Source organism: Drosophila miranda, chromosome 2 (genome assembly GCF_003369915.1).
Source record: "Drosophila miranda strain MSH22 chromosome 2, D.miranda_PacBio2.1, whole genome shotgun sequence".
Classification (NCBI taxonomy): Eukaryota; Metazoa; Arthropoda; class Insecta; order Diptera; family Drosophilidae; genus Drosophila; species Drosophila miranda.
The window spans coordinates 33,296,525-33,322,414 of record NC_046675.1 but is presented as its reverse complement, the minus strand read 5'-3'; the positions used below and the strand labels follow the sequence as shown (position 1 = coordinate 33,322,414).

Genomic DNA, 25,890 nt, shown 5'->3' with positions numbered 1-25,890 from the left:
ATAGAACCCAAAGTGCGAGGAACCCGCCTCCGAAAAAAACCGCACAACAAACAAAAAAAATCTGAATACAAATATCACAAAATTAGCATCGAAGCAGAGCAAAAGTATTCATAATTATAGTAATAATAAAAATAAAATAAAAATAAAGTAGATAGATTTTAATAATAAAACTCAAAATAAGATTACGTTTTTGTTTGGTGTTTTTTTTTCTTCTGTTTTCTTTTTGTATTTTTATAAAAATTAATTTTGGAAATAGCCCGCGAAATGGGGAATTAAACTTGATAAATGATGCGACGGCCTAAAGATTAAACTTGTAATTGAAGGTATGGATAATAGAAAAAAACTTAAGACTAAATATTTCATTCTCTGGTTATGGAGAGTTTTAACATCAGGAAAATAAAAGCATAAAAGGAAAATTAAAATTATATCACCACGCATATGTATATAGTATATATGTATATGTTTACAGTATAGTTATTATAGTATTTATAAGTAAATTAATCAAAAATTCCCATCATCTGGAATCAATCAAAACTAGCATTAACAAAATTGCAAAAAGAAACTTAAAAACTGACAACCTAGGACCATTAAATATATTAATATTAAATTGAATATTGTGTGTAAGGGGGCCGAAACAATTTTGGATTACCGATAAGTGTTATGTATTCATAAGGTATTCATGTGTCTGTTTAAATAAAAGCTCTTTATCCACATTCAGAAAAACCTAAGACCTACAACAGTGAGCCAAATTAGATAGATAGACAATGATTATAGCAAAATGTAAAACTTAAACAATTAAATCGCAGTTGTATATAAACCTATTCTCATATATGTTTAAGATTTATAGCGTTCTTTTATGTTAGAAACTGTTTATCCATCCCTAATCCTTCATCCCTTCCTCCCTTATTCGCTAGGCAGGTAAAACTGGTAGCGATTCACTTGCTCTCCATCCATCCATCCTTCCATTTCAGATTCCTGGAAAATATTTTTCTCATCTTTCCTTAAACAAAAAAAACTTAATGGCTAAACAAAATTTCGTATTTTTAGTATTTTCTTTCTTTTTGTTTTTAGTTTTATGTTTTGTTTTGTTTTGTGTGGTTGCCTCTTTCTTTTCGGTTTTTGTTTTGTTTTGTTTCGTTTCGTTAATGTTTCATTTTCAAAAGGAATTTTGTGTTTCTTTTGTTTTTGTTTTTTTGGCTCTGGTTCTTCGGTTTTTAAAGGCTTTCATCTGCATGCCATACAAAAAAACATCCAAAGCCCAGGCTCTTTAAATCACAGTTATATATCGGTTATCAATATTATATCACTCCAGCAGAACATTATCAAAAAAAAAAACATTAAAAACAACATCTATTGTATTTCTTTTGATGAGGGGTTTTTGGGGGGGAGGCCATCCTGAGTTCTGTTATCAGTTTTATCAGCGGGACATCTCTACAACGTAAAACTATTCTATTCTTGATGGGCGGTTCGTTAGCTTTTAATCTGTTTTTGTGGTTGTTGTTGTTGGGGTTTTTTTTTTGTCTATGATGATTTACGCAGGTCCTCCAGGCCGCCATTGTGCAAGCCGCCGCGCATATTCTCCAGCACTTTGTTCACGAAATCCGTAGAGCCGCCCGCGATGCAAACACCAGCTAAAAAAAATATATAAAATGATGAATTCTAAGAAAAATCAAAGGGGAATCGTCTATTGCTTACTTTTGGCCGTTGTATAAATGCGTGCAATCTGCAGATCCACCTCCTCCGTGGACTCGCCCAGACTTTTGGTGCGATGCTTGAGGGCCAAGGCCTGCTTGAGCTCGGCAATGCCATTGATGAGGCGCTCTGAAAGCATAGGGTTTATGATTTATTAATACAGTTATGGCAAAGGAATGTCCGTCCTATCACGTACTGTGTTCTATTTCAAGGCCATACAGCTTGATTTTGTTTGCCTCATGCTGGGCCTTCTTCTTCAGGCGACAGGCACGGGAGGCCAGCTTGTTCTTCTCCTTGCGTGACTTGGGACGCGAATTGAAGGGCAGCTCCGATACGGGGGTCATGTCGTTGATGGTGCGACTCAGTTTGTCCAGCTCCTTGCCAATGTTGTGCAGTTTTCGGGCGTTCGGTGTCAGGTCATTGCCATCGCCCTTGCGGGCCTTGCCGCTATGCTGAAAAAGGAAAGAAATATCAGTATCGGCTGAAGTTCTTTGGCTTTTAGGGTCCATACCTTGTACACTTTTATGCCTCGCACCGAGCAGGTGGGACTGAAGACGGGATCGGTGACCTCGTTGAGATGATGCGGATCCTCGAGCTTGGATTGGAAGACCAAACGCTTGCCCTTGGGTCCCTTGGCCTGGACATTGTACTGCCAGAAGAAGCGCTCTTTGCCCTTGCTGCTGGACAATTGGTTGGGCGTTGAGGTGCGTGTCTCGTCCTCATCGCCAGAGCCACCGCCGTTGTCGCTGCTAAAGTCGTCGTAGTTGTCGCTATTCTCACTCGAGTTGTCGTCCTCATCGTCCTGCGAGAAGTCAATGCCATCCGGCGACAGGACACTGCCCGTGCTCAGCGATGAGAAGCTCTCGGCCTCGGCCAGCGAACCGGTAGAGAGTAAATGCTGACGCGGCTCTCGTCGCATCCAAATCTGCTCATTCCCCAGATGGGTGGGCGCCGACGAGCTCAGTCGGCTCAGCTGCGAGTTGCTGCTCTCCATGGAGCCTCCTTGAAAGCCAAACGACTTGCGTACACTGCTAGCGCCTCCAGCCGCCTGACTGCTGCTGCTGCTCGGACCGCTTCCATCCGGGGCAGTGCTGTTCCCGGAGGCGGCACTGCCAAAGCCACTGCTGCCGCCCGGACTCAGTGCGGCCGACTGGCTCAGCATCGATCTTTCCGGCGGCGAAGACATGGGAAAGCCCTTCTTGATGAGATCCTGCATGTTCCGCGACTTGACCATCTGGTACTGGGAGCGATTGGCGTGCGGCGGCGGCGGTGGCGTCAATGGGGAATGCGACGCCTGGCTGCCGGGCGAGAAGCTGGCCGCCAGCTGCTGCTGCGGCTTCTGCGGTGTACTGTGGTAGATCTCGTAGGGACTAGTGGAGGAACTGCTGTTCGACTGTTGGGTCAGTGTGAGGAGCGTCTGCAATTGCGGCAGGCTGCCGACATGGAACTGGTGCTGCTGATGCTGCTGTTGCTGCTGCTGCTGAAGCAACTCCATGGGTGGTGCCACCAGCGAGTCCTGTCCCTGGGCCCCCTGCGGGGACAACATGAAATTGACACTTTGCGAGACTGTTGCCGGGGGCAGAAAGTCCTCTATGCTCCCAATGACATCCAGAAAGTCACCGCCATTCAGATCGGCCAGATCGGCGGCCTGTATCTCAGCCTTGTCGTTGGGGAAAATGTAATCATCGTCTAGACTAAATGGTTCGTGTTTGGTATGGATAATGGCACTGCTGATATCACTCCACATGGTATTCGAATTGGGCGTCATCTCGTACAGCAGCTCGTTCTGTCCTGCGACGCCGTCCTGCAGCTGCAGCACCTGTTCGCTGACCACGTTCAGGCTGAGCGTTTGGCTCATATCGGGTGCAAAGTAGCCCCCGGCCCCACTGCTGTTGCCGCCGTTGTAGAGCGTGGAGTTCAATGGCGATGCAGCACTCAGGCTAACGTCTTGCAGCAATGTGGGCGACAGGGAGGCCGCATCGAGGGCATCCAAACCGAAATCGGAGAGTTCTCCCAAAGCCAAATGCGAGTGCTGCTGCTGCTGCTGTTGCTGCTGCAGCTGTTGCTGGAGTTGCTGCTGTTGTTGCTGCTGCTGCTGCTGTTGCTGGTGGTGGGTCGCCATGCTAGGCAATGTATGCAACGGACTGGGATGATGTCGCGGCGTCTGTAGATCCGGCTGCTGGTACGGATGATGATGGTTCTGGTTGTGATTGTTGCCACGTGGTATGGTTATGGCCGTTGTACTAAGCATTACATTACAGGTATTTGTGGTGCTCGTCGAGCATTGATTGTTGCTACTCCCATAGCCCGTATTGATGGTCAATGTGGGCAGGGCCGCCACGCCCACAACGCTCGATCCCAGGGAATACAGATCGTACTTCAACGTATTGCTGCTGCTGTTGGAGCCAGTGTCAAAGAATTCCGATGACATGGGATACAGCTGATTCTCTGTCATTGTAATTGGCCCGAAAGGAATATCTGCTCCGAGTGCGGGGGCTTCTCCGGCTGTGCGCCGGCGCACAGGCGCTGCTGCGACTGCGACTGCGCAGTTCACACTTTACGATGTCTAAAAAGAGAGAGAAAGAGAATGGTGGAGCTAATTAAACGCATACATTATCATCGGTTTTTTATTATGCCCAGCCAGACAGCCTTGGACCACCACAGAGCACAGGCCACCGAGCGCGGGGCACTGGCACTAGCACTGGTTACTGGTCTACCAACTGGCATTTCCATTGGAAATGGAAATTGCTCCAACTCGTAAATTATTGAGACCCCAATTCTCAGTCTGCATTAGCCTTTATGCTAATTCTTATGCAGTTATTATCTGGAGCCGGAACCCCTGAATATTATTGATCACTCACGTTGTCACAATCTTTTGGTTCGAACAAGTGTTGGATTAGATTAAATTATGATTAGAAAAGTAGTAGAAACTCTATGATAAGTGCCAAGCAAGGTCAAAAGTAAGTAGTTCTACTCAAGAGCACGTCCTTGTTCAAAAGACAGCCCAAGAAAATCGTGCAACATTGAAATGTCAAGTGTTAATCATCTTACTATTTATATTGTCTTTCAACACACATAACACGACCCATTGATGCTCGACTAGACAAGCCAATACTGCAAAAGAGATTGCCCGAGGTAATATTCATGTCATGTGCATGATTAAATACAATTTTAACAAGTTTCGACCTTTTTAAGCTGGAATAAATAGTTTCCGTGGTAGCTTTAATCTGTGGTATTAATAAAAACTTAAAAAGGTTAAAACTCGTTAAATTAGTAAAAAGTCCCATAAAAATCAGATATTTTATCTCCTTAAATCTCTTCAAGTACAATTCACCTTAAATGTACGTAGAAGAACTATATTTCATTGCCATAATGAGACTATTACCTGTATTCCAATTCTCTCATATTATGCCGAACTAATTCTGATAAATCCTAAATCCCAAATACTAGATGCACTTTTCCATCTTGATTCATGAATTCTTGATTAAATGAAAGCACAAATTATGGTATTTTTTTGGTAAACAAACTTATTTATATTTTTGTTTTGGAACCACCATCACCTCTTGTTCGAGGCCTTTCACCTGATCTCAAAAACAGCCCACAAAAAAATTGCTTACTAATTTTGCCAATAGTTTCCTCTCTTTCTCTTTCTTGTTTTTTTTTTTTTTTTCGGCACTAATATTGTTGTTAAGCTTTTTGTTCTTGTTTTTTTGGTCAAAACAAAATTGTTGATGATTTCTCAAAGGTTTTGTTTTCTCTATTTTGTTGTTCACCAAAAAAAAAAAAAATCTGCAAAGTGTTGGGGTAGCGGAATGGAAGAATGGAGATTATATAGCCGGGGCCTTTGACGTGGTTCCTTTTTTTGTTATTTAAAGCGATAACAAAACTAAAAAAAACGAGCAACAAATTGTTGAGTAGGCTTTTGGATTTGCCAAAAAAAAAAAAAAAAAACAACACACAAAACGAATGTGCTGAATCTCCAGGGTTTCGAAACTATAGAAGTTTTTGGAAATAAAAGATTGCTTCCGAAGACAAAGTTCCACATCGGAAGACTACATTGTTCTATATAATTAATCCCCATTGAATACTGGACAGTGTTCAAGTGTGGGTTGCCTCTGCAATGAACTCTGTATCTGGGATCCCTCCATTTTGCTTATCTTTCATCCATTACAGACGATAAGTCAACACATTCCGACTGATAGCGCCTCTCTCTCCCTACCTCTCTCTCGCGCTTCACGACCATACCATTCCATTCCGATTTGAACTTTGTAACGCTCCCTGCCCGCCCCTCGGCCAGACCAACTGAAGGTCACACGCTGCAAGGGTAAGGAGGGAGGCACACTCGTATGTACATATACACATGGGAAAATTCTACTTTAACTAAGTGATTGCCTCTGGTTTCTCTGGTTTTTTGTTTTTTTTTTTTTTTTTGTTCGCTTTACATTGTTGCTGCCTATTGGCTATTGGCTATTGCCTATTTCTATTTCCTTCTGAAATCGTTTAATATTCGTCAAAGGTAGTCGAACGCGCTGAAGGCCAAACAATACTCGTAAAAAAAAGCCACACAAAAAACATAGGAACCAGAAACGTCTAAAGGGGTGCTTATATACGAAATTAAATGAGCCTCAAATATACATACATATGTATGTACATACATATGTATGTATATAGAAATAGAAGAGGCAAAGGAATAACAAAAAAAGAATTTATTACAAAAAAACCTCAAAAAGAAGACAAGCAAACATTTCAATTTGAGGCGAGAGAAGTGGAAGAGAATATAATGTATAATACTATTAAAAAAAAATCCCCAACACACACACACGGACACTCTCTAAACGCGAAATGTTTGATGGAGAGAGAACTGCTTTTTGGGGGGGAAACGAACATCTGATAACCGAAAAGGCAGAGAGACCAAGTAAATATGAATAAATATTTAATATTATATGTATGTATATCTACTACATCCACAGTGTCATAAAAGAAACCCGCTCTAATCAGCTGGAATTGTACATTAAAAGAGCACAGCTATAGCAAACGCGCTGTGGAGGAACAGGGCAGCAGGAGGGAGATGAAAATAGTAATTCCTCCGATGAATTTCACTTTTCACTCGAAGTTTTTAGCACAGAAAGGGGGTGCGCTTTTCTCAAAAGCGAGTGTCATATGGCTTTAGGCATGACTGTGACCAGTGCACGTGGAGAGGAGCATTTGGTTGGAGCGGGGGTCAAAGTACAAGCCTCCAGTCAGAGGCGTGACCAATTACCACTTTGGTAGGGCGTTTATTTAAGTAAGAAAGAGGCAAAGGCAAAATGGGAAATAAATCAAAATCTGTTCTTAGCAATATTATAAACACATGTGCCGCCTCTCAAACAATTTCAACACACGATGAAATAATGCAATAACAATAATAGCAATTATAAAAGAAAGCAAAAAAAAAAGAGGAACAAATACAAATAAATTGTTAGCGTGGCTTGCTATCAACAATTTATGGAAGAGACAGAGAGAGGGAGAGAGGGCACAACCAAAAGAGAGAGAGAGCAAGTTTGGGGGAGAGAGAACAAATGTTAACCGAAACTCAAGGTCAAAACTGTTTATTTTTTATATTTTGTTTTGAATGTATAATTTATCGCAGAGTTGCTTTTGTTTTCCACTCAGATACACGCACACACGCGCGCTCGCCAAAGCACACATGTACTCGTAAAGTTGTAAACAAAAACCAGACGCTTGTAAAAAGCTTTCGAGAGCGAGCAGCCCTGCTGTGGGCGCTTATCTCCCCCGCTCTTTCACACTTGCGTGCTCTCGCAGAGCAACATATGTTTTCCGTCTATTTGCTTTTGTCGCCATCTTCGTAGAATCTAGCTATATATAAATATATATTTTATATATATAGGAGTATATAGGAGAGTAAGCTTTTTTTTTGTAGCTTTGCTTGACTGACGAGTTTTGTCTGTGGTTGTTACAACAACAACAAAGCGTGTGGGGAAGCTTTTACATTTCGCCAGAATTTATACTAGATTTGGTCATGTGTGTGTGTGCGTGGGTGTGTGTGTGTGGGGATTTCATGCTTGGGTTTGTTGATTGCGGTACGGCACGGTATGGAGGAGTGTAGAACGTTCTTAGGGCATATTTGCACGATTGTGAAACAACACACAAGACTATGGAAGAAACACGAGGAAATGTGAACAGAAAGTATAACCCTATGACTGTACTTTAAAGATCTGTGATCAGGATATATATTATACAGGTCCATGATCTCTTCATGGTGCTATGCCTTGCTTTGATCAGCTGTTTCTTACAGAGTTGCACTATACCCTCCTGAAATTGTATATTCTCCCTTTCGTTTGCATCAGTTAACTGTTTCCTTCTACGCCATGTTTCGATTATAAGTCTATGATCACATTACTGTTCTAGAACTCTATCGATAACTGTTTAACGCTGAATCACATTCTACAACTTTTGCCACCCCCTTGCTCTTGATAACAATATTATTATACAGCTCAGCAAAAAATTCAATTCAAAACAAAAAAGATCACAAAAAAATTAAAATAAAAATAAAAAATAACCGTTGCCCAGAAGGCGGCAACTTCCGTTTCGCATTATCAATGGGTCAGTGGCAGTGGTCAATGCCTGATGATGGGGGATGGAATGGGATGGGATGGGGACCTACACATAGGTGGCACGCTCTATCATTACCATCTTCCCGCCTCTCTCTCTCACTCTCTCTCCCCCTCTTTTTTTTCCTTGTTGTTTTGTTATTGTCAACATTCGTCATCGCCGTCACATGTTCCGACTGCATCCGTTCTGTCTCTCTTTCTCCGTCTGTTCTTTGTTCTTGCACATTTTGTGCAAGTCACCTTTATTTTTTGTGTCGTGCTCTTTGCTCTAATTTTAGGCACACCCCCGCCCCCCTACACGCAACTTTTGCATGCACCTCCACCACCCCCACCCACACACACACACACGCACACATGTTTTTATGTTGAGGTAGCCCCAGCAGAGCAAAGCAGAGCAGAGCCAAGTGCAAGTTCCTTCGATTTATTTTTAGTGTGCAAAAAATAGACACAAAAAAATGTTACGGCCAGAGTAGGAGGTGTTGGGTGCGGGTGCACGTGTGGGGTATTTACTCGATTCGATTTCTTATAGTTTTCATTTACATTTTGGTTTTTGTTTTTTTTATATATATTCAGGAATTTTTTAGCATAGCTTGGGCAAATGTCTGGGCAATTGATGATATAACACGCTCTGTCGCGTTCGCGTTCGGTTTTTGTTTTGCTTTTTGCCTTTGCTGTCTTATACTCGTACTTATTATACAAACAGCTGACGCAAATTGTAAATTTGCTGTTTTCGATGGAGGAAGGAAGACACGCAGAGAGAGAAACAGATCAGGGAAGTGTGGCATAGAACCTTGTATGCATATCGATTTTGAACTTTACAAAAAGTCTTTAAATTTAATTTTTGATCTTTTTTTTTTTATTCTAAGAACAGCTGGATATTCCTATGATATAACATTGAAGCAGTAATTGATAATTGTGTCATCACCCCTTTAAATCGGAAAATCGCGTATGAATCATTTTTCATTTAATTTTTTCTGGTTGTCTATAAGGTTTATTGTAAATATTTTCTTAGAAAGATGACAGACTTTTGGGGTTACAACTTGTCTAGAACTTTAAAAATTATAACAGATAAACCCTTAAGATTTGTATAGTAAAAAAAGATAAATCGTGCCATTTCTCAAATAGTATAACACCTCGAAATCCAGTCAAACTTTTGAGAATGGCATAGAGAGATTCATTCCTAGAAGGCACCTCATAACAAAGGGGAAAGAGTGTACTTTCAAGAGTAGGAGAACTGCTAAGCCACACTGGAAGAGATAAAATCCTCCACAGCATCAACACAACAGCGAAATGAAACCACAATCAATCGATAAAGTACAAGATGTTTGCTTCCCCACTGATTCGCTAATCGATAAATAATTAAAATCAATTTATATCGATTTAGCAACATATTTGTACAGCACACAAAGGGAAATTAGCACAAGTCGGCTGAAAAGTTAAGCAAATATATGGGTACATGTGTGTATGGGAGGATCTCCCCCTCTCTTTCTGTATTTTCTGTCTAGAAATCGTGACTTTAAAGACGGGGCAGACAAATGGACAAATAGCAGTGCAATTGAAGAGGAGATCAGCAGCCCGCCGTCTGATGCTGATTCCCTCGGGGAGGCGTGGAGGAACACGTGAGCCGTCCAGACTGGCGATTCTCTCGCCCTGCTTATCGACCAGACCCTCTACAGAGGCGTCTGGCTCGTCAGCTGTCGTCGTCCCGCCCTCTTATCAGCCCACAGCCGCGTGCCGGACCAGCAGCGACAATGGGAATTGATAAGTAATACGCTCAATGGGTCAGAGGCACTTTGCAAATTTTGTTTCGTACCACAAAACATTTGAACTTATCTTATCGTTCGCTTCGAGATAAACCCAACCCAAAAAGATGGAAAACCTATGTTTATATTCGCAACAAAATGAAAACAAATTTTCGGTTCCGCCCCCTCCTCTGACAATCTTTTATCGACAAAACGAGAATAGATTTTTTATTCCTTCCAGGTATTGACCCAGAAAAAAGGGCTTTGCCTACAAAGTGTATCTGCATCTGTACATTGTATCTGTGGGTGTGTGTGTGTCCACAATTCCTGGAGGTAAACAAATAAAACAAAGTCCCATGTGAGTCACAGAGGCAGAGGCAAAAGACAGGCGTACAGTAGCAAAAAAAAATTAACAAAATTTTTATACTTATAAATAAAATATTTTTTTGTTGAAGAAATTTCAAAGAAAAGCAAACAAGTTTGCTTAATGGCCGCATCCGCAGAACAGAACAGAGCACAGCCTCTGAAAAAAAAACTTCGCCTCCCAGCAGCGCCGGCAACAAAGAAAGTTGAAGGCCATCAAAAGCAAATGACCGTATATAGAATATATAACAAAATAATATAAAATACACAAGAATACAGAAAATTTAATTTCGATTGAGTACATCTGTTTTAAGGGCGATCCATTCGCCTAATGATGCAATAAACTCAGCTTGAAAGATCATCTCTGGAATCAGAAATAGTATAAATAGTATACTGATACGATTAGATATCCCGCTGTAGATTCTAGAACCTGTTATGATAAGGAACTACTGTTTGATATGATGGCAACAAAATCTATATGCATATATATGGATATTATTCTGCTTATGATTGATAGAGAAGTTCAAGCGATTTGTCAATCAATTTATGCAGAGTTTCAGGATACATTTGAAGTACTATTTAGCGTTAAGATATGCAAACAATTTCTATACGTTGTCTAAACAATTGGCAATTATTTTTCAATTTAATTTTATTCTATTGTCCATTCAATGATTCACTGAAAGAAACATAAGGGCACTCCATAGAGACCTTGTGAAACCTCTTGGGGTCTTTTGGGGTTCCTGTTCTGCACATTTCTGGACTCCACAATCAACATCCTAATCAGACGGATAATCTATTCCCTGTCAGCACTGCCCTAATTTATATTTTTGTGTATTTGTTTCTGTGGCGAATTATGGGGCCTCAACCATTCTTATCGTGCGCTCAACTGTTGAGTCATTGAGCGCGTTACCCTACCCAAAATTTCAGCATCCAATGCTTTCCAGAGCTAAAAGTTTACCCTCTCCAACATTGTGGCGCCTAGGCAACAAAGGGGCTCTGTTGGGGTTCAATTCAAAACTGGCTGTGGAGGTAAGGGAGCCCAACATATGGGCAGGTTTTAGGCTGGTATTTTTGGTATTCGCTTAGAGACACACGGTCAACACTAACAGTTTTCAGCCTTGAATTTTCGCACTGACACTGAACCCAAAAAAAGCAAAAACCAAATCGAGCCAACAAAATTCAAATTGAAATCAAACTTAATTTAACTTTTGTTGATTTTCTTTTGTTTTCTGTGTGTGTTTTGCTCAAAAAAAGTATAGATGGAGAACCTTCTCCAGCCTCAAAAGTACTTAAGGATTGAGAGATTTCATTTCTGGTAGCTTGATAGATCCCCAAAAAAAATATAAAAAGTATTTTTTTTGTGCCCAAGCCTGAGCTCTGGCCTAATGGCCTCTTGAACGAGGCCTCTCTGTTCCCGATACATAAATAAAACTTGAGAGAATGCTTAAGGCTTATGTGTTTTTGTTGTTGTTTTGATTTAGATCGGTTTCGGTTTTTGTTTGGTCTCGCCTTACCATGGGTGGGGGGAGGGGGGAAGACTCTGGTTTTCGTTTTCTATTTCGAAGGAATGTTTTAATTGGTTCGGAGGGGATCGTAAATTACAAAATGTGTCAGCTTATAGTGGGTGAGGGAGGCATCAAATTTGTAAGAAAGTCAAGACTTATCAGAGGGTTTAAGTTGTATAATTTTAATGGGGCACAACACCGAAGTATTCGAATTACACGAGTCTAAACTCAGCATTACAATATTTTCAATGGATCTCTTAGCTCTGGCTTATTTTTCCCCCACTTCCTCTCGCTGCCCTGCCTCCGCTGCTATCAGAAAACCAGATCTTTTTGATAGCCCATCATTTTTAATGTTTGGTTTAAATTTTTAATTTCATTATGGATTTCTTTTTGTGAATTATTCGGGTCGTTCGTTTAATCTTTCAACATTTTTTTCCTATACATATATACACACGATTTTCGTATTTACCAACCTTATATATTCCTCTTTTTGGTTTTTGGCACCTCGTTGGTTTATAAACAAGACCGGAAAAAATATGTATTTGGTGTTGGATTTGTTGTAAATATCGTTTATATTACTTCCTTGATGTTTTGTTAATTAATTGAAATTGTATTTCGGTTAAAGTGTTCACTCGCTTTTGTAATAATTAATTATTATGCATGGGCACACGTACATTAAGGAGGGGGAGGGCCTCGCTTATACATATGTATGTAAATTTCATTGTTGCTTGTGTATTTTTCAGTTTTATTTTGTTTCTCTCTTTATAAAATTGGGTCACACATGTGGCAGAGATTAAGATTGAAATTTATTTATAATGAAGCACATTAGCACGACGTCGACTGCACATACTACTATAATCATAACACACAGAACTTAGACGCACACTTTTGTATGAATTTTTTGATAAGTAAATCTTATCAGCGCGTCCGTCAGTCACTTGTATATATTTTCGTGAAATTTTTTGCTTTGTTTTCCGCGTTTCGATTTTTGGAAATTACTGGCAAAAATCTACAACAATTTTGCATAATATTTTCGTTTGTTCTTGGCGTTTTGTTGTCAATTTTGCTGGGTACCGACTGACTCCACCAGCTGTGCGATCTGATGTGATTGAGGGGGAAGAAATACCGATTGATGATCGCGAGAGAGAGAGAGAGAGAGAGCGAGAGCTTTGCGATCGCGTTCGTGTGTTGCTCGGCGACGTTCGGGCTGTTGTTTGGAGTAGGTAGTCGGGTGTGTGTGTGTGTGTGGGGGGTGGGAAGTCGGGTTGCTTCTAAAAAGAATTCATATACATATGTACTGGCAGGCACACACATGTATTTATGTACGTTTTTGTGGACAAATTCCAAAGCATTCATCAAGTTTGGCAGCGTTTATGTTTGTTGGTTTATTTATTTATGCAAATAAGTGGGTTTTTATATCGACTTTTGCCTCGGGAAAACTAGTTCGAACTTTTGTGTTTAAATAAATGCTGCCCACAGATTGAGCGCGCGTTTTTTTAATTGCTTGCTAATTGAATTATGGACCAGCAAACTATTTACATTTATTAATTTTTGTTTGCTTTACTTTATACAATTTTAATTGTTTACGTTCTTCACACTCTTTCTTCCGTGTGTGTGTGGAATAACAGCACGCGTTGAACAATATATACTGTTCTTTTTGTACACTGTTGCTTTTTGGTTCCCTATTTTTTTTTTTTTGTGTGGTTCTGCGCTCGCCTCGTCAAACGTTCTGTTCTTGACCGATTGATAAAAAATACACAAAGCTCCGCGACAAAAACCAAAAGCTTGCCGCTTGACTTTTGTTTTGATTGTGTCCACACAGAGAGCAAGCAAGAGAGAGAGAGATAGTGTAGCTTTGAATGCGCATGACACACACACACACACATATAGGCAGCGTTGTCTGTTGCTTCTTTCACTTCCCCTTTTCCATTCGACTGGCTATATGTATGCCGGTTGAAGCAAGAGCGGGAGCATGGGCGGGGGCGGCTGCGGTGTCGGTCGCGAGTTAGAACCACAAAAAAAAGCTCCGAGTACAGTCTGTATTTTTGTTGTTGCTTTCGGTTTTTACTATTCTTCTGTGCATTTGATTCTTGAGCAAAGCTCTCGCGCTCTCTCTCTCGCTCGCTCTTTTGACGTCACTTTTGTTGTTTACTTCGGTTTGATTTCCTTTTCTTGCTCATTGTCCACGGTATTCGTAGGGTAAAAGGGTGTAAGGTATTGGGGGAAGTGTATGTAACAGCCATCCCATAAATCAGCAAAAATATCTAATAGTTCTCACTAAACGATACTTTGCAGGTACTCCTGCCGTACTTCCTGTCGTATCTTCATTTTTCTATAAACAAAATGGATACAGGATTCCATTTCTACCTGTGGGGTAACCCCACTGTCGACTATCCCCCATTCTATAGTGTTTTCTTTGTTATTTCTGTTTTTTCTAGTGGCTGTTTTTGTTTTATGCAAATTTTTGTTATGAAATTGTCTAGCGCTTTGATTCTGATTCTTTTTTTCGCAAATGTAAAAATAAAACTTGTTTGCAGCATTGGAATGAATACAACAATAAATGTATCTGTATCTACAAATACAAAATGTATACAGTATTTATATGTATGTAGGTAAGAAAAGTGCAAGATAGAACCGATTCTAGAGAAAAAGAAAACGTTTTTAGCCCCTGACGATGCACTTTTTTCCCTCTCTCTCTGAATTCTTTATTTTATTAGTTTGTTTACAAACAACAAATGCTCAACAATGAACAGCAACAACAATATCAATTCTTTTTATCGGTTTTATTTCTCGCATTTCGTATTTGTATATTTTGCTTATTGTTGCTTCTTTTTCCTCTTTATTAAGCGATTTGTTCTAGTTGCGTTTTTTTTTGAGGGAGGAGGTCGGTCTCGGTCTCGGCTGATGCAATCTGTCATTTTTAGAGTGTAATTTAACACTGCAAAGAGCTTGGCTTGCAATACAGTAAATAAATAAAGACCCTTTGGGGTTGGGTTTATTTTGGTGCCTTTTTAAAACCATCTAACGATTTTAATTATTTCTTATGAAAAGTACAATACAATTTATATACAAAGATACACAAAAGTACATCTGATATCTTCACTAATTCATTAATAATTAATAATAATAATAATTTTTCTGGTTTATTTTTGTATCTGTCTGACATAAAAATGCAACCCTTACTGCTAAGCTACTCTGTGTGACAGCCTGGAGCCCGTTCAAAATCCATCGTGTACCACTGAAATGTATGGGCGTTACTCATCTTTCTATTCATATTGTCTTTCGAGGGAGAGAAGGCGCGAAACAGGCAACCGATCGTAATCAGGTGCGATAATTCCTAACGATAGTCCACTATAATCGAAGCAAGTTTACTTCAAAAATGTATAAACTTTAATCCGTGATCAAAATTCCCCAAAATAAAGTCGGTTTTCCATAAAATGAAGTTCTTGCCACAAATATTAAACAGGAAGAACGGATGGCATGTGGGAGTAGGGAATAATCCCATTCTAATCGAGGGGAAAATAACCAACTGACGCACGGAATGTATTTTTTTATGTTATTTTCTCGCCCTTCCCCCCTGCAGTCACGGAAAATCACGACAATATCCTTGAATGCGAAATTGCGACATAAGCAATACGCACACACAGCCAAGAGCCAGTAGCACTAGTAGAGGCCACGTCCACGGCCTTTTCAGGGATACATAGGGAGCACCAAGGATAACAGTCAAATCCCACGCTCAATCTACTCAAAAACAGACACGACAACCAACCCACAGCACAACATGCATACATATATGTACATATGTATATGTTTCTATGTATATGTATGTATGGGGGGGAAATGTGTTAAATGATTGTCAAGGACGTGGGTGGCTTGGTTATTTACAAAATATTCCCGATATGCCTGACAGCTACAGCGTGGGAGTGTACACTGAAGGAAAACTCAAACGATAAAAGATCTACAACATCCCATGATATTTTCCAGTGTAAAATACTTATATGTACATGGAACATCCATGAGAGCCCAAAAGCCAGCTCGGGTTTCGTAGGGCTTGGTCCTAAACCGCGCTCTCTGCTCTCTCATCGACGCACTTTCACTTTCTCTTTTGGGTGAAAGGAAGTTCAAGGCAGTGTAAAGCTTTCAAAGACCTTGAATAACGGCTGTTGTGGGCGTTGTCCTCCAGGCCCTTTACAATTTATGCTAAGGCGCGAACTTTTCATTCTGTTTGTTTTTTACCTAATTTGATGGCGTGACAAAGCATAAATATCTATTAATTAATTCATTTGGGGGCCAGCAGGCCTTCTTTTTCTGACAATCAAAGCTCCAGCCGCTGGGGAAAGCTCTTCTGGAAAGCCTTTCCCTAAGACTCTTCGGGGAATGGAGGATTTTTTATTCGCATATTGTTTTTGTTATGAATGTGGAGAAGCATAACAAAATGCCAATCATAGCAGACTCTCAAGGACACTCGACTGGTCGAGGGGCGGTCAGGGGGAGGCAGAGAAAGCTACACAGACAGAGAGAGGGAGAGAGAAAGCAGAGACAGCGGTGGAGGTGGTAGGTGGTAGGTAGGTGCCATCGTTTGCTTATGGATACATCCTTCTTAGCCTCAATTCTGCGTCGTAATTTTCCATCATTCCATCTCCCTCTCTCTCTCTCTATGTGGCAACCCTTATGGTGAGGACGGTGTGCGTGGGGGGCAGCCGGCGAATGTGTACACAAAGCTCGTTAGTCTATATACTGATGCCGCCGCAGTCCTTTCAAGACTCTCTCTCTCTCTCGGCCTCTTTATAGACGTTGTTGTGACGCGTATCGATTTGTTTATGTTTATCATAAGGAAATTGGCACAAGAGGCCCCCTCCAGACGTACCTAAGCGGGGGAACGGGTGGGATCTGACTCTTAACAATAGAAATTTTAACACTCTCGCTCTCTTTTTGCTTATAGCTTGTATTTTCTTTTGTTTTCCGTAGAAAATAGGTAAAGCCTCCCCCTTGATAATTCTTAGAATTTCTCTTTTATCAGGTAATACAAAGCTGGGTATCTGGGGTAAAGGGATTGTAGGGGTTTTTCCCAGTATTTTGCTTTGAAATTGGAAATATGGGATAAACTGTAAATTACAAAAATTGTTTAAAAACTTAATTTTAAAAACTTTTCTGTTAAGGAAATTCTTTTTTATACTTTAAAAATCTGTTAATAAACTTGATATTACAAAAATGGTTTGAAACCTATTAAAACAACATTTCTGTGTGAGGAAATATATTTTTATACTTAAAAAAATCTCTTCATAAACTTTTAATTAAAATTGTTTAAAAATAATATTTTAAAAATCTTCTTAAGAACTTCAGAAACTTATTCTCTGCTAGATGTACGCGTTAAGCATCGTGTCGCGCGTCTTGCGGTAGAGCCCCTCGGTTGGATTGCTTTGGTTTCGTGTCGCTCGTCCTAATAAAAAAGTTTGCAACATTTGTGGAGCATCTTTCTACAATATTTTGAAAACTACACTCAGAAAACATTTTAAACACTAAGAAGATTTAAATTTCGGGCCAAAAAACGTAGGCCATATGTTGGTTTCGTTTCCATAAAATATAAAATATAATATGAGTCTAGAGAGAACTTAAGAAACCTTTAATAGACAATACATACAATATTTTGCTCAAGATTCTCCAATAAAAACCAGTCAAAACATTAATGTCGAGGCACACGTGGCTCTACATTAAGATACCCGCTTATCAGTTCCTATATATAGACATGTATTTCAATAAATCTATGAGTAAGCGCTAAATACGCTAAAACAAGTTGTTATTAAAGTCTCACTGGGATAGACCCAGTTTATACGTCACATTCTAACTGTTACATACATTTATACGGCTTTACTATACCCCTTCCCTTTACTCTAAGAGTACCGATGAGCTATTTCCCTGAACACTCAAAATCAGGGAATGCTCACATGCACTTTGCATGTGATTCAAAAAACAAAAACAACAAAAAACAACAAAAACATTTAACAATATTTTCTTGATTTTCTTATTTTGCTTTTCCCCCTCGCCGCACTTTTTGCTGATTTGCAAAAACGCCGTTCACGACGTTCATTGGCCCCAACAAAGTACAACGAAAATCTGATAAAATAAAGCAGCCAAAACCCACAATATTTTCAGCAACTAAGCATTTATTATTATACACAGTATATCGGACCATACCATAGAGCTGCAGAGGCATTGACTTTGTTTCCCACCCAAAAAAATGAGAGAAAAAAAGACCAACTCAAGTCAAGTTCAGGGCCAATTCATGGAGCTACTACTTATTTATTTATGGGCTTTTTGTTTCGGTTTGTGTGGGGGTTTTTTTTTGGGGTTGCAGTGAAGCATGGTTAGGCATTATCATTATCTAATAACGCACGTCATCGCGAAACAGAAATTGGACAAAGATCTAAATATAATCAATTGATGAAATTAAATGTCTGTGCAGCAAGCGCTGCAAAAATCATTTATATAGGGGAATTATTTTCCGTATTAGTGGGTGTTTTTAATACCCGGTAATCGTATACAGGGGTATACAGATGTGACAGTGGCTGTGTAGAACACCCACAAGGAAGCATTTCCGACCCCATAAAGTATATATATTCTTGATCAGCATCAATAAATGAATCGTTATAGCGAAGTCTGTTCTAGTTCTAACCAAGTTCTTAGAGTCTCTTAGAGCTAGAGCAACCAAATTTTGAGTTTAGGATCCTGTGTTATCATACTGAATCAAGTTTGTTTTAAAATGTTCATTTATACCGGAATAATTTCCCTTAATTATCTATTCTTTTTAATATTTTCTAGCAATTATGGTTACCCGTTGGATCCCTAGCATAAACACAAGGCGACTGAAGTGCGCTGCCGCAAGACGCGCGACACGTGTAGCCCTACCGGTGGTGTAAAGATAAAAATTGACTTATGATTGAGGAAAACTTATAACCGAACTGAACTAAAATGTATTAAAATACATACAAATTACAAATATTTATACTAATTACTAATGAGGTGTGTAAATATTAGTAAATTAAAATCAATAGTTTTAATATATCCCAAATTCCCATATACATATGCACCACACATACTCGTACCACAGGTATTTTTGTAGCCCCCCACAATAATCAAAAACTTACCTCTCAAAAAAAAGGCTTTTTGTAATTCTTTCCGAAATGTGTAAATTATTCAATGCCAGACCTGTAAATGGAATAAGAATTTGGAATACAGAAAAAATGGAATTTCAAAGCCAAATGGAACTTGCAATTCAACGGTGGAAAAGTACAAAGTGCGAAAATGAGTTTGCAAAAACCCATAAATGATTTGGGGGGCGAAACAGAAATTTAGTTTTCTCTTTAGTATAGAAGAACTTTGTGTGGGTTGGTTCATTGATTGCAGAACGCCAGAAGATATATACATATAGTTTATATATAGAGCCAATCCTATATGTTTGACAATGCGGAAGTTGTTGAAATTATAACAAAATCCAAAGCGAAACAAAGAGAACTGCATATATGTACGACACGACAGCGCGATATAAAAATTGCAGCACTCTCTCTTGTTTGTGTGTGCAACGGCAGACGGTCTATGGATCGTTTATACATATAAACAGAAGATATATATGTATGTATAGCGCCTGGTATCTACTTTGTGTAATTAATGGCTAGCACTTGCAGCTACTGACAAGGTTATAGGCGGCCGACACACGGAAGACAACAGCAACAGCAACAGCGACAGCCACAGGGATTTACTCCTTTCAACTTACCGAAAAACAAAAAATAAAGACGGGCAGTCTTTTTGATACGAAATGCGATTAACGTGAACAAGCGACGCGTAAGACAGAGACTTTTGATTAAATACAATGCTTGAATAACTCTATCTTAAGGATTAGTCAACAGAACAACAGAAGAAACAGCACGGAACACGAGGGGACCCTAAAAAGCCGGACTACGCGACGCGAACAAGAAGGACGAAACGGGAACCGCGAACGAGTACCAAACCGACGACGACGACAACGACGAAGACACAACCGACCTGTCTGAATTGCAGTCGATAACTGTGTCAGCGTCTAGCGGCGGAATGCTTAGAGAGTCTCGGAGTCCCGAGTCTCGATTCAGGCAGGAGATGTGCTCTCAGGTTGCTCGGTGGCGGCGTTTTGGCACAACACGACCTTCTTCTAACCCAACAACTACCACCACCAAAACACACAAGGATGAAACCAGGCACACAAGAAGAATCGCTGTACCGACTAGAGGGATACCCCGCAGAATTAAAATATATAGAATTGACCAAGACTCCCCATAAAAATGAAGGAAACATCATGTAAATGGTTATATTTGAGCAGTAGCGTCATTATGCTTGACTCGAGACGCACTAGCAAAAGAGAATCCACGGGAATAGTAATAAAAACAACATACATAGCGTGTGCATGACTTATTTTTTAGATGTTTTTATTGGATTTCTTCTATATTCAAAACGCCTCCTTATATCATACGACTACTTTTGGTAGATCTCTATATATATTACCGATATACAACCTGTACCAATCTATACACAGGTTTTTTATAACAGTTTTAGCTACAAGAATAGCAAAAACAAATTTGGTTTTCTATATACATTTTTCTAGTCACTAATCTTTCGATCCTTTGAATTATAGTCTATAAGAGTGTATTACGACTCTCAGTTCTTTGCGGAAACCGTTTCATTATCGCTCATACCCCTTATGCTCCACAACTACAGGGTATTACCATGCCAGTCGATGAGGGAGAGCCGGCGCACAAGAGAAATATCCTGCCAAAAACAGTATCCTCGGAGATAACCACCGGCCAGGGGGTGGAGGGGAACCCTTGAAAACTAACCCCGAAGGCAACGAAGAATATTCATTCAATCGTCAAAAACCTCTCCTCTCTTCTTTTTTTCCTCGATTTAACTTTTTGTTTGGCCATCAAACGACGCGGGGTGGAAAAGCGCTGGCGGGCGCAGGCAAGAAGCAGAATTCCATGAATGGAGAGGAGTAAGCGGGTTTTCCCATTGAATAATGCTAGTAGATGCCAAGGAAAAACGTGTAAATGCAACCCAAAGAAAGTAAGGAAGGAAGGACAAAAAAAGTACAGTAAGACTTGCGAAATTTTTATGAGTTCTGTGGGTGGATAAAACGTGGAGAGAAGTGAATGGGTGGTTGGGCAAGCCATTAGATATAGAGTAGAGAATGTGAAATAAGATTTTCTTAAGCTCAAAAAAGAGTAGGAAAATTGTTAAAAGATGAAAGATAGAACATTTTATAACTTAAAATTCAAATCAATAAAAGATAATGTCCTCTAAAGGACATCTTAAACAGTTCTACGGGTATTTATACCAACATTTTTAATCCATTCAAAGAGCAATCTAAAACTTCTTGAAACTCTTTGCACTATCCTCCAGTATAGGGTATGATTTTAGGATCCCATCTTATCTTTTTGTACAAGAAATAGCACAAGATAGTACCCTTCTCTCTTTAAGGAGTCACTTCAATTAAATTTTCTCCGGCTTTCCCCCTTTTTCCTTGCATTTTTCACGCTCTTTAACGCTCAATTACTGTATAGATTCGATTGAGAATGTTTACCGAGACTGAAATTTAAATTTCAATGGAAAGGCCAGGCGACAAGCAGCGTTGCAGACGATTAAAAAACCGTTTATAAATCATCGGTTGTCAGTGGCAGTTCCGAGGAAATGGAACCCCATACGACTACCCCATCGAATCTGCATATGGGATGGCAGAAAATTACATACTTAACTGTGGGTTGCCGCATGCAGTTTTTCTTTTCTTACAAACAACCCTCCGTTTTCCTTTCACCGTTTGTTCACGCAGGGAAATTCATTTCAATTATTATTAAAATTTTATATTTACATTTCCATCGAGCGGTAGATGGTAAAAAAGGGGGCAAGAAAAGCGCGGAGAGCACCTAAGCTACAAACAAAGAAAGGAAATCGGGAACTGTTTTTATAGCCGTAACGTGAAAAATTGGAAAAACATAAAAGTAACATAAAATATAAAACTAAGGCTAACGCTAAGGGTAGCTTCCATATCATTGTCCCTGTGTGCTCCCTAGTTATTGTTATTGTCCTGATTCCTCCTCAGTAGATCTCCTGCTCCTCGAGTTGTCTTCGCCTCGACTGCCTTTTGATCCATATGTGCTTTTGTTCTGAACAAACTGGAAATTGAATTTTGTGGCAGTCCCACAGGATGCTTTTCATGCTTATCTAGGGCAAGCGGCCTGTCTCCAGTCCTTGTCCATTGTCTCTTGTCTTACAAAGTTCTGTAAGCGGTAGAACAATCCGAATGGGAACAATGGTTGGCCCATGATTTATGCCTCAAAGCTACGTTAGAAGATAGAATTTCATTCAAGATTCAAGGCTATCGATCCAGGGCTTGCCCTCTCTATAAACAAGCTAGTTTTAGGTCAGTTCTTAATGGAATTCTGATGTGTTTTATAGGCAAAGTGGTTTGTATTTTAGATATAACCATTAAATATATTTCAAAAGAGGGCTCAGCTTTTTAAAACATTCATCTAGCGATCCCTAACTAAGATATTCTGCCCGACAATTTATTTGTAGCTTATATAATACTTATTTTAAAGTTCTTTAACAATCGAAAACCCTGTCTAAGATTTTTCCTAGCTGATAAAGTATTATTTGGGATAAATTAAGAATCTTAAGACATCTACCTAAAGCTGAAACATAAGGAAAAACGTCGGGGGAACGTTGTGAGTTGCTGCGGAGACCGCAACTCTACAGTTATACCCGATACTAAGTCAGTATGGCTCTCCTCCGGCAGACGCCGCTAATATTAAACGACACGACAAGGAGTGCGTGCGAGAGAGACAGAAAATCAATCTGAGCGTGACGTCGGGTGCTGCGTAGCCAGTGCAAATTGATTTGTTCCTTTTGGCTATAAAAATGATCTGATCTGATCTATGATTCTGCGTTTTTAGTTTTCTCGAATGTGCAATATTGTGGATGCAACAGATTTTCGTCCTTTGTGGGGGCGGAAGGGGGTGGGGCGAAATTTTGAGATATACGTTTTATAGTGACATCTTAAAGGAGTGTGTGTACCAAAATAAATACTTTCAAAACTTAAACAAAAACCGTATCAAACCATAGAAAACTTAATAAAAAATCACTTTTTAAATAGATGCCTTTTGAACCTGGCTTCATTATAACCCTTTTTCGGGTGATCATGAGGGATCCTCGCTTTGATCTCAGCTTTCTTCAACTTGAACCCCATCTTAAACTCTCATTTATAACCAACCAATTTTCTCATATATGATATATGATAATGCTGCATCATCTCGCCACCACTTGAACCCCCTGGAAATGTCTTGAAAAAAATCCCAATTATCCCAGCGACAAATGAGCCAAGAAAACTGAATTTTTTTACATGAAAACTTTTTGTATATTTTGATGAATTAACCTTAATTTCCCGTGTCAATGGCCCGGCGGCGTTTTGAACCGAACACTTTCACTCTTTGTCTCGAAGGAGGAGGGCACCAAACCAGTTTCCGCTCAAAAGGATCGGAGGATCTTTTGTGTAAGGATTTGCACGTGTGCACAAATTAGCGAAAACTGGTTACAAGGCATTTGCCTTCTGTTTTTCCTCGTGAAAATGAGGGGAAACTAGTTTCCAGCGGGGCGCCGGCATTGTTCTTAGATGTGCATGTGCCCTAGGGAAAAACCAGATGAACTGGGAAAAATTATGAAAATTTGATTGTTTTTTTCCCTTAGCGGGGTGCACATATTAGGGTTCTCTCCCGGCTCTTTGTCTTCCTCGCAGTTTGAATTTCCTTTTGAGGTAATAATTAAGGAATTAGTAAGTGAGTCAGGGAGAGTCCATTCGAATGGGAACGAAGAACTGATTGGAAGATCACTCTCTCCCTTAGAATTCCAGTTTGATGTTGAATTCCTTCATGGCAGCCCCCTTTGTGCTTACCAGCTCTCATGACTCACTAGAAATCCCGAAATCTAAGCACGTGGTGCCAGAGAGGAAATTCCAGAGAAACACGCGAAATGAGATTCCCTCCCCATTCGGCATTCAGCATTCAACAGAGTTCCCATTCGGAACAAAGGGAATTTGAATACTCTTTGGACATGTAAAGGAATTAAAAAACGCTTTAAAGAACTTCCGCAATAGCGAAACCCACCCCTCAACGAAGGGGATCCTTGTAAGGGGTGCAGCAGCAGCACACACACACCTCCCATACACTCCCATACAGCGTGAGTGCATGTGTGTGTGTAAGGCCATTACAATGTCATGTCGTCAGTGGGTCCTTGGAAGCACCCCCAAAAACCAAGAGCAAAGAAGCATCGGGAAAGCCAAGGAAATGCAAGTTTTAGCCAGGACAGGGGTTGAGCTTCGACGCCTTGGGGGATGTTTTGTGTGGGTTTGGGGTGCCTTTCCCGTAGTTTTCCAAGCGGGGGGGAAACCCCATCCCCTTCGCACTCGGTTAGACAAATGGCGATCTTTGAGGTGGAGCAGACCCCCAAAAAGTTGAAGAAACTTTCTCATGGCCAAAAGAACACGGCAACAAAGAGCAGAGACCATAAAAAGGCACACAACGATAAGCCGAAGGCCTTAATACCCTTAAGAAATAAAAATAAATATACTTAATATTTTTATGAATGATATTACATTAATTAATAACTGTATTCCTGGTAGGTTGGTGCGACCTTATGGGACCAGCAGTGAGTGTGAGGGAGATAAATATATGCTATGGTTTGGTTCTGCCGCAGAGCAGCGGTTGTTTAATATCATTTTGGCATAAATGAATCAAATATAAATTTCCCATTGCATCACATGCCATCTCTGTCTTGCAGACCACAAAAGCATAGAGTATTTTCAATCAAATTTATTTATTTACTTTTATTCGATGCAAAGCTATGCTTTGAATTCCATTCGTCATAATCTACGGGACTTGCAAAGTCAAAACAAACACAAAGCAAAGCAAAAGCAGAGCAGCAGCAGCCAAGAGAAGGGGAAGGGGGGGGGAGGGGAGTAAACAGTCAGTGTGCCATGAATGAAGACCATGTGCGGAAGCTTATGTATGCCAAACAGAAAGACAGAGACAGAGACAGAGAGAGAGAGAGCGGGAGACAGACAAAGGAGAGCAAAGTGGAGGGGGGGTGTACAGATGAATGCAAAGTATGCACCCACAGAGAATTGAAAATGGAGACAACATGCGCCCGTTGGCTGATTGCCTGACTGACACATTTTTTCTGCAGCTGGAAAAGTTTTCGCGCCAATTTTCGGTTTTTGCACAGGCCATGGAAATTGTAGCCCACTTGCACAGGCATAATCACAACAAGCAACAGCAGCAGTAGCAGCAGCAGCATCAAACAAACAAACAGGTTTCCAACGGCTGACCGACAATGGGTGAAGGCGAAGGGCAGGCAGAGGCAGCAGCAGCAGCAGCTGAAAACCACGGCCTGTCTACTCATCCACATCGCGTGTGCGCTTGGAAAATGCAAGCAACAACACGTTTCTATCGTTGTTGTTGTTGTTGCTGCCTTTGTGGTTACGAGCGTTTTATGCTAATTAACGGGGGCAGGGCAAACACTCTTACACACACACACACACGCACACGCACTCTCATCTAGTTCTCTTATGCTTTGTTCGCTGCAGCAACAAACAGAAACAAAGCCAGCAGCAGCACTATTTACATACACTGCTTACAAGGCAGAAATTTAAAAGGCTTTAATTGAATACTTAACGCAACTTACCAGCTTGAAATTTATAGCCCCTGGCAGACACACACTTTCAACTAATTAATTAAATTATATTTGTAAAAAATCAAAGAGTTTTTGGTTTGCTTTTGATCGAAGATACAGGTCGCAGGTTGAAGATGAAGACTATGGTGTTTACCATTTGCTTTTGCTTTGCTATTCTACACACAGGGTTGCAGTGGGCAGCAGTGTTGCGGGTGGACCGCGGCCCAGTGC

At 40.3% G+C, this 25,890-nt stretch overlaps 1 protein-coding gene across 2 annotated transcripts; it reads right to left on the bottom strand.

The window, feature by feature from the left end:
• Positions 1 to 1,481: 1,481 nt before the first annotated feature.
• LOC108156300 (protein CREBRF homolog) lies at positions 1,482 to 25,828 on the bottom strand. 2 transcript variants are annotated; one of them, XM_017287684.2, is made up of 6 exons: positions 25,672 to 25,828; positions 19,059 to 19,119; positions 2,204 to 4,258; positions 1,889 to 2,144; positions 1,696 to 1,821; positions 1,482 to 1,631 (listed from the first exon to the last, which is right to left on the bottom strand). In XM_017287684.2, exons 3-6 carry the CDS (start codon positions 4,145 to 4,147, stop codon positions 1,522 to 1,524), a joined length of 2,436 nt encoding a protein of 811 aa, XP_017143173.1. In that variant the 5' UTR covers positions 4,148 to 4,258; positions 19,059 to 19,119; positions 25,672 to 25,828; the 3' UTR covers positions 1,482 to 1,521. The 2 variants fall into 2 exon arrangements, with proteins under 2 accessions (XP_017143173.1, XP_017143172.1); XM_017287683.2 differs by lacking the exons at positions 19,059 to 19,119; positions 25,672 to 25,828 and adding an exon at positions 12,387 to 13,630.
• Positions 25,829 to 25,890: the final 62 nt, after the last annotated feature.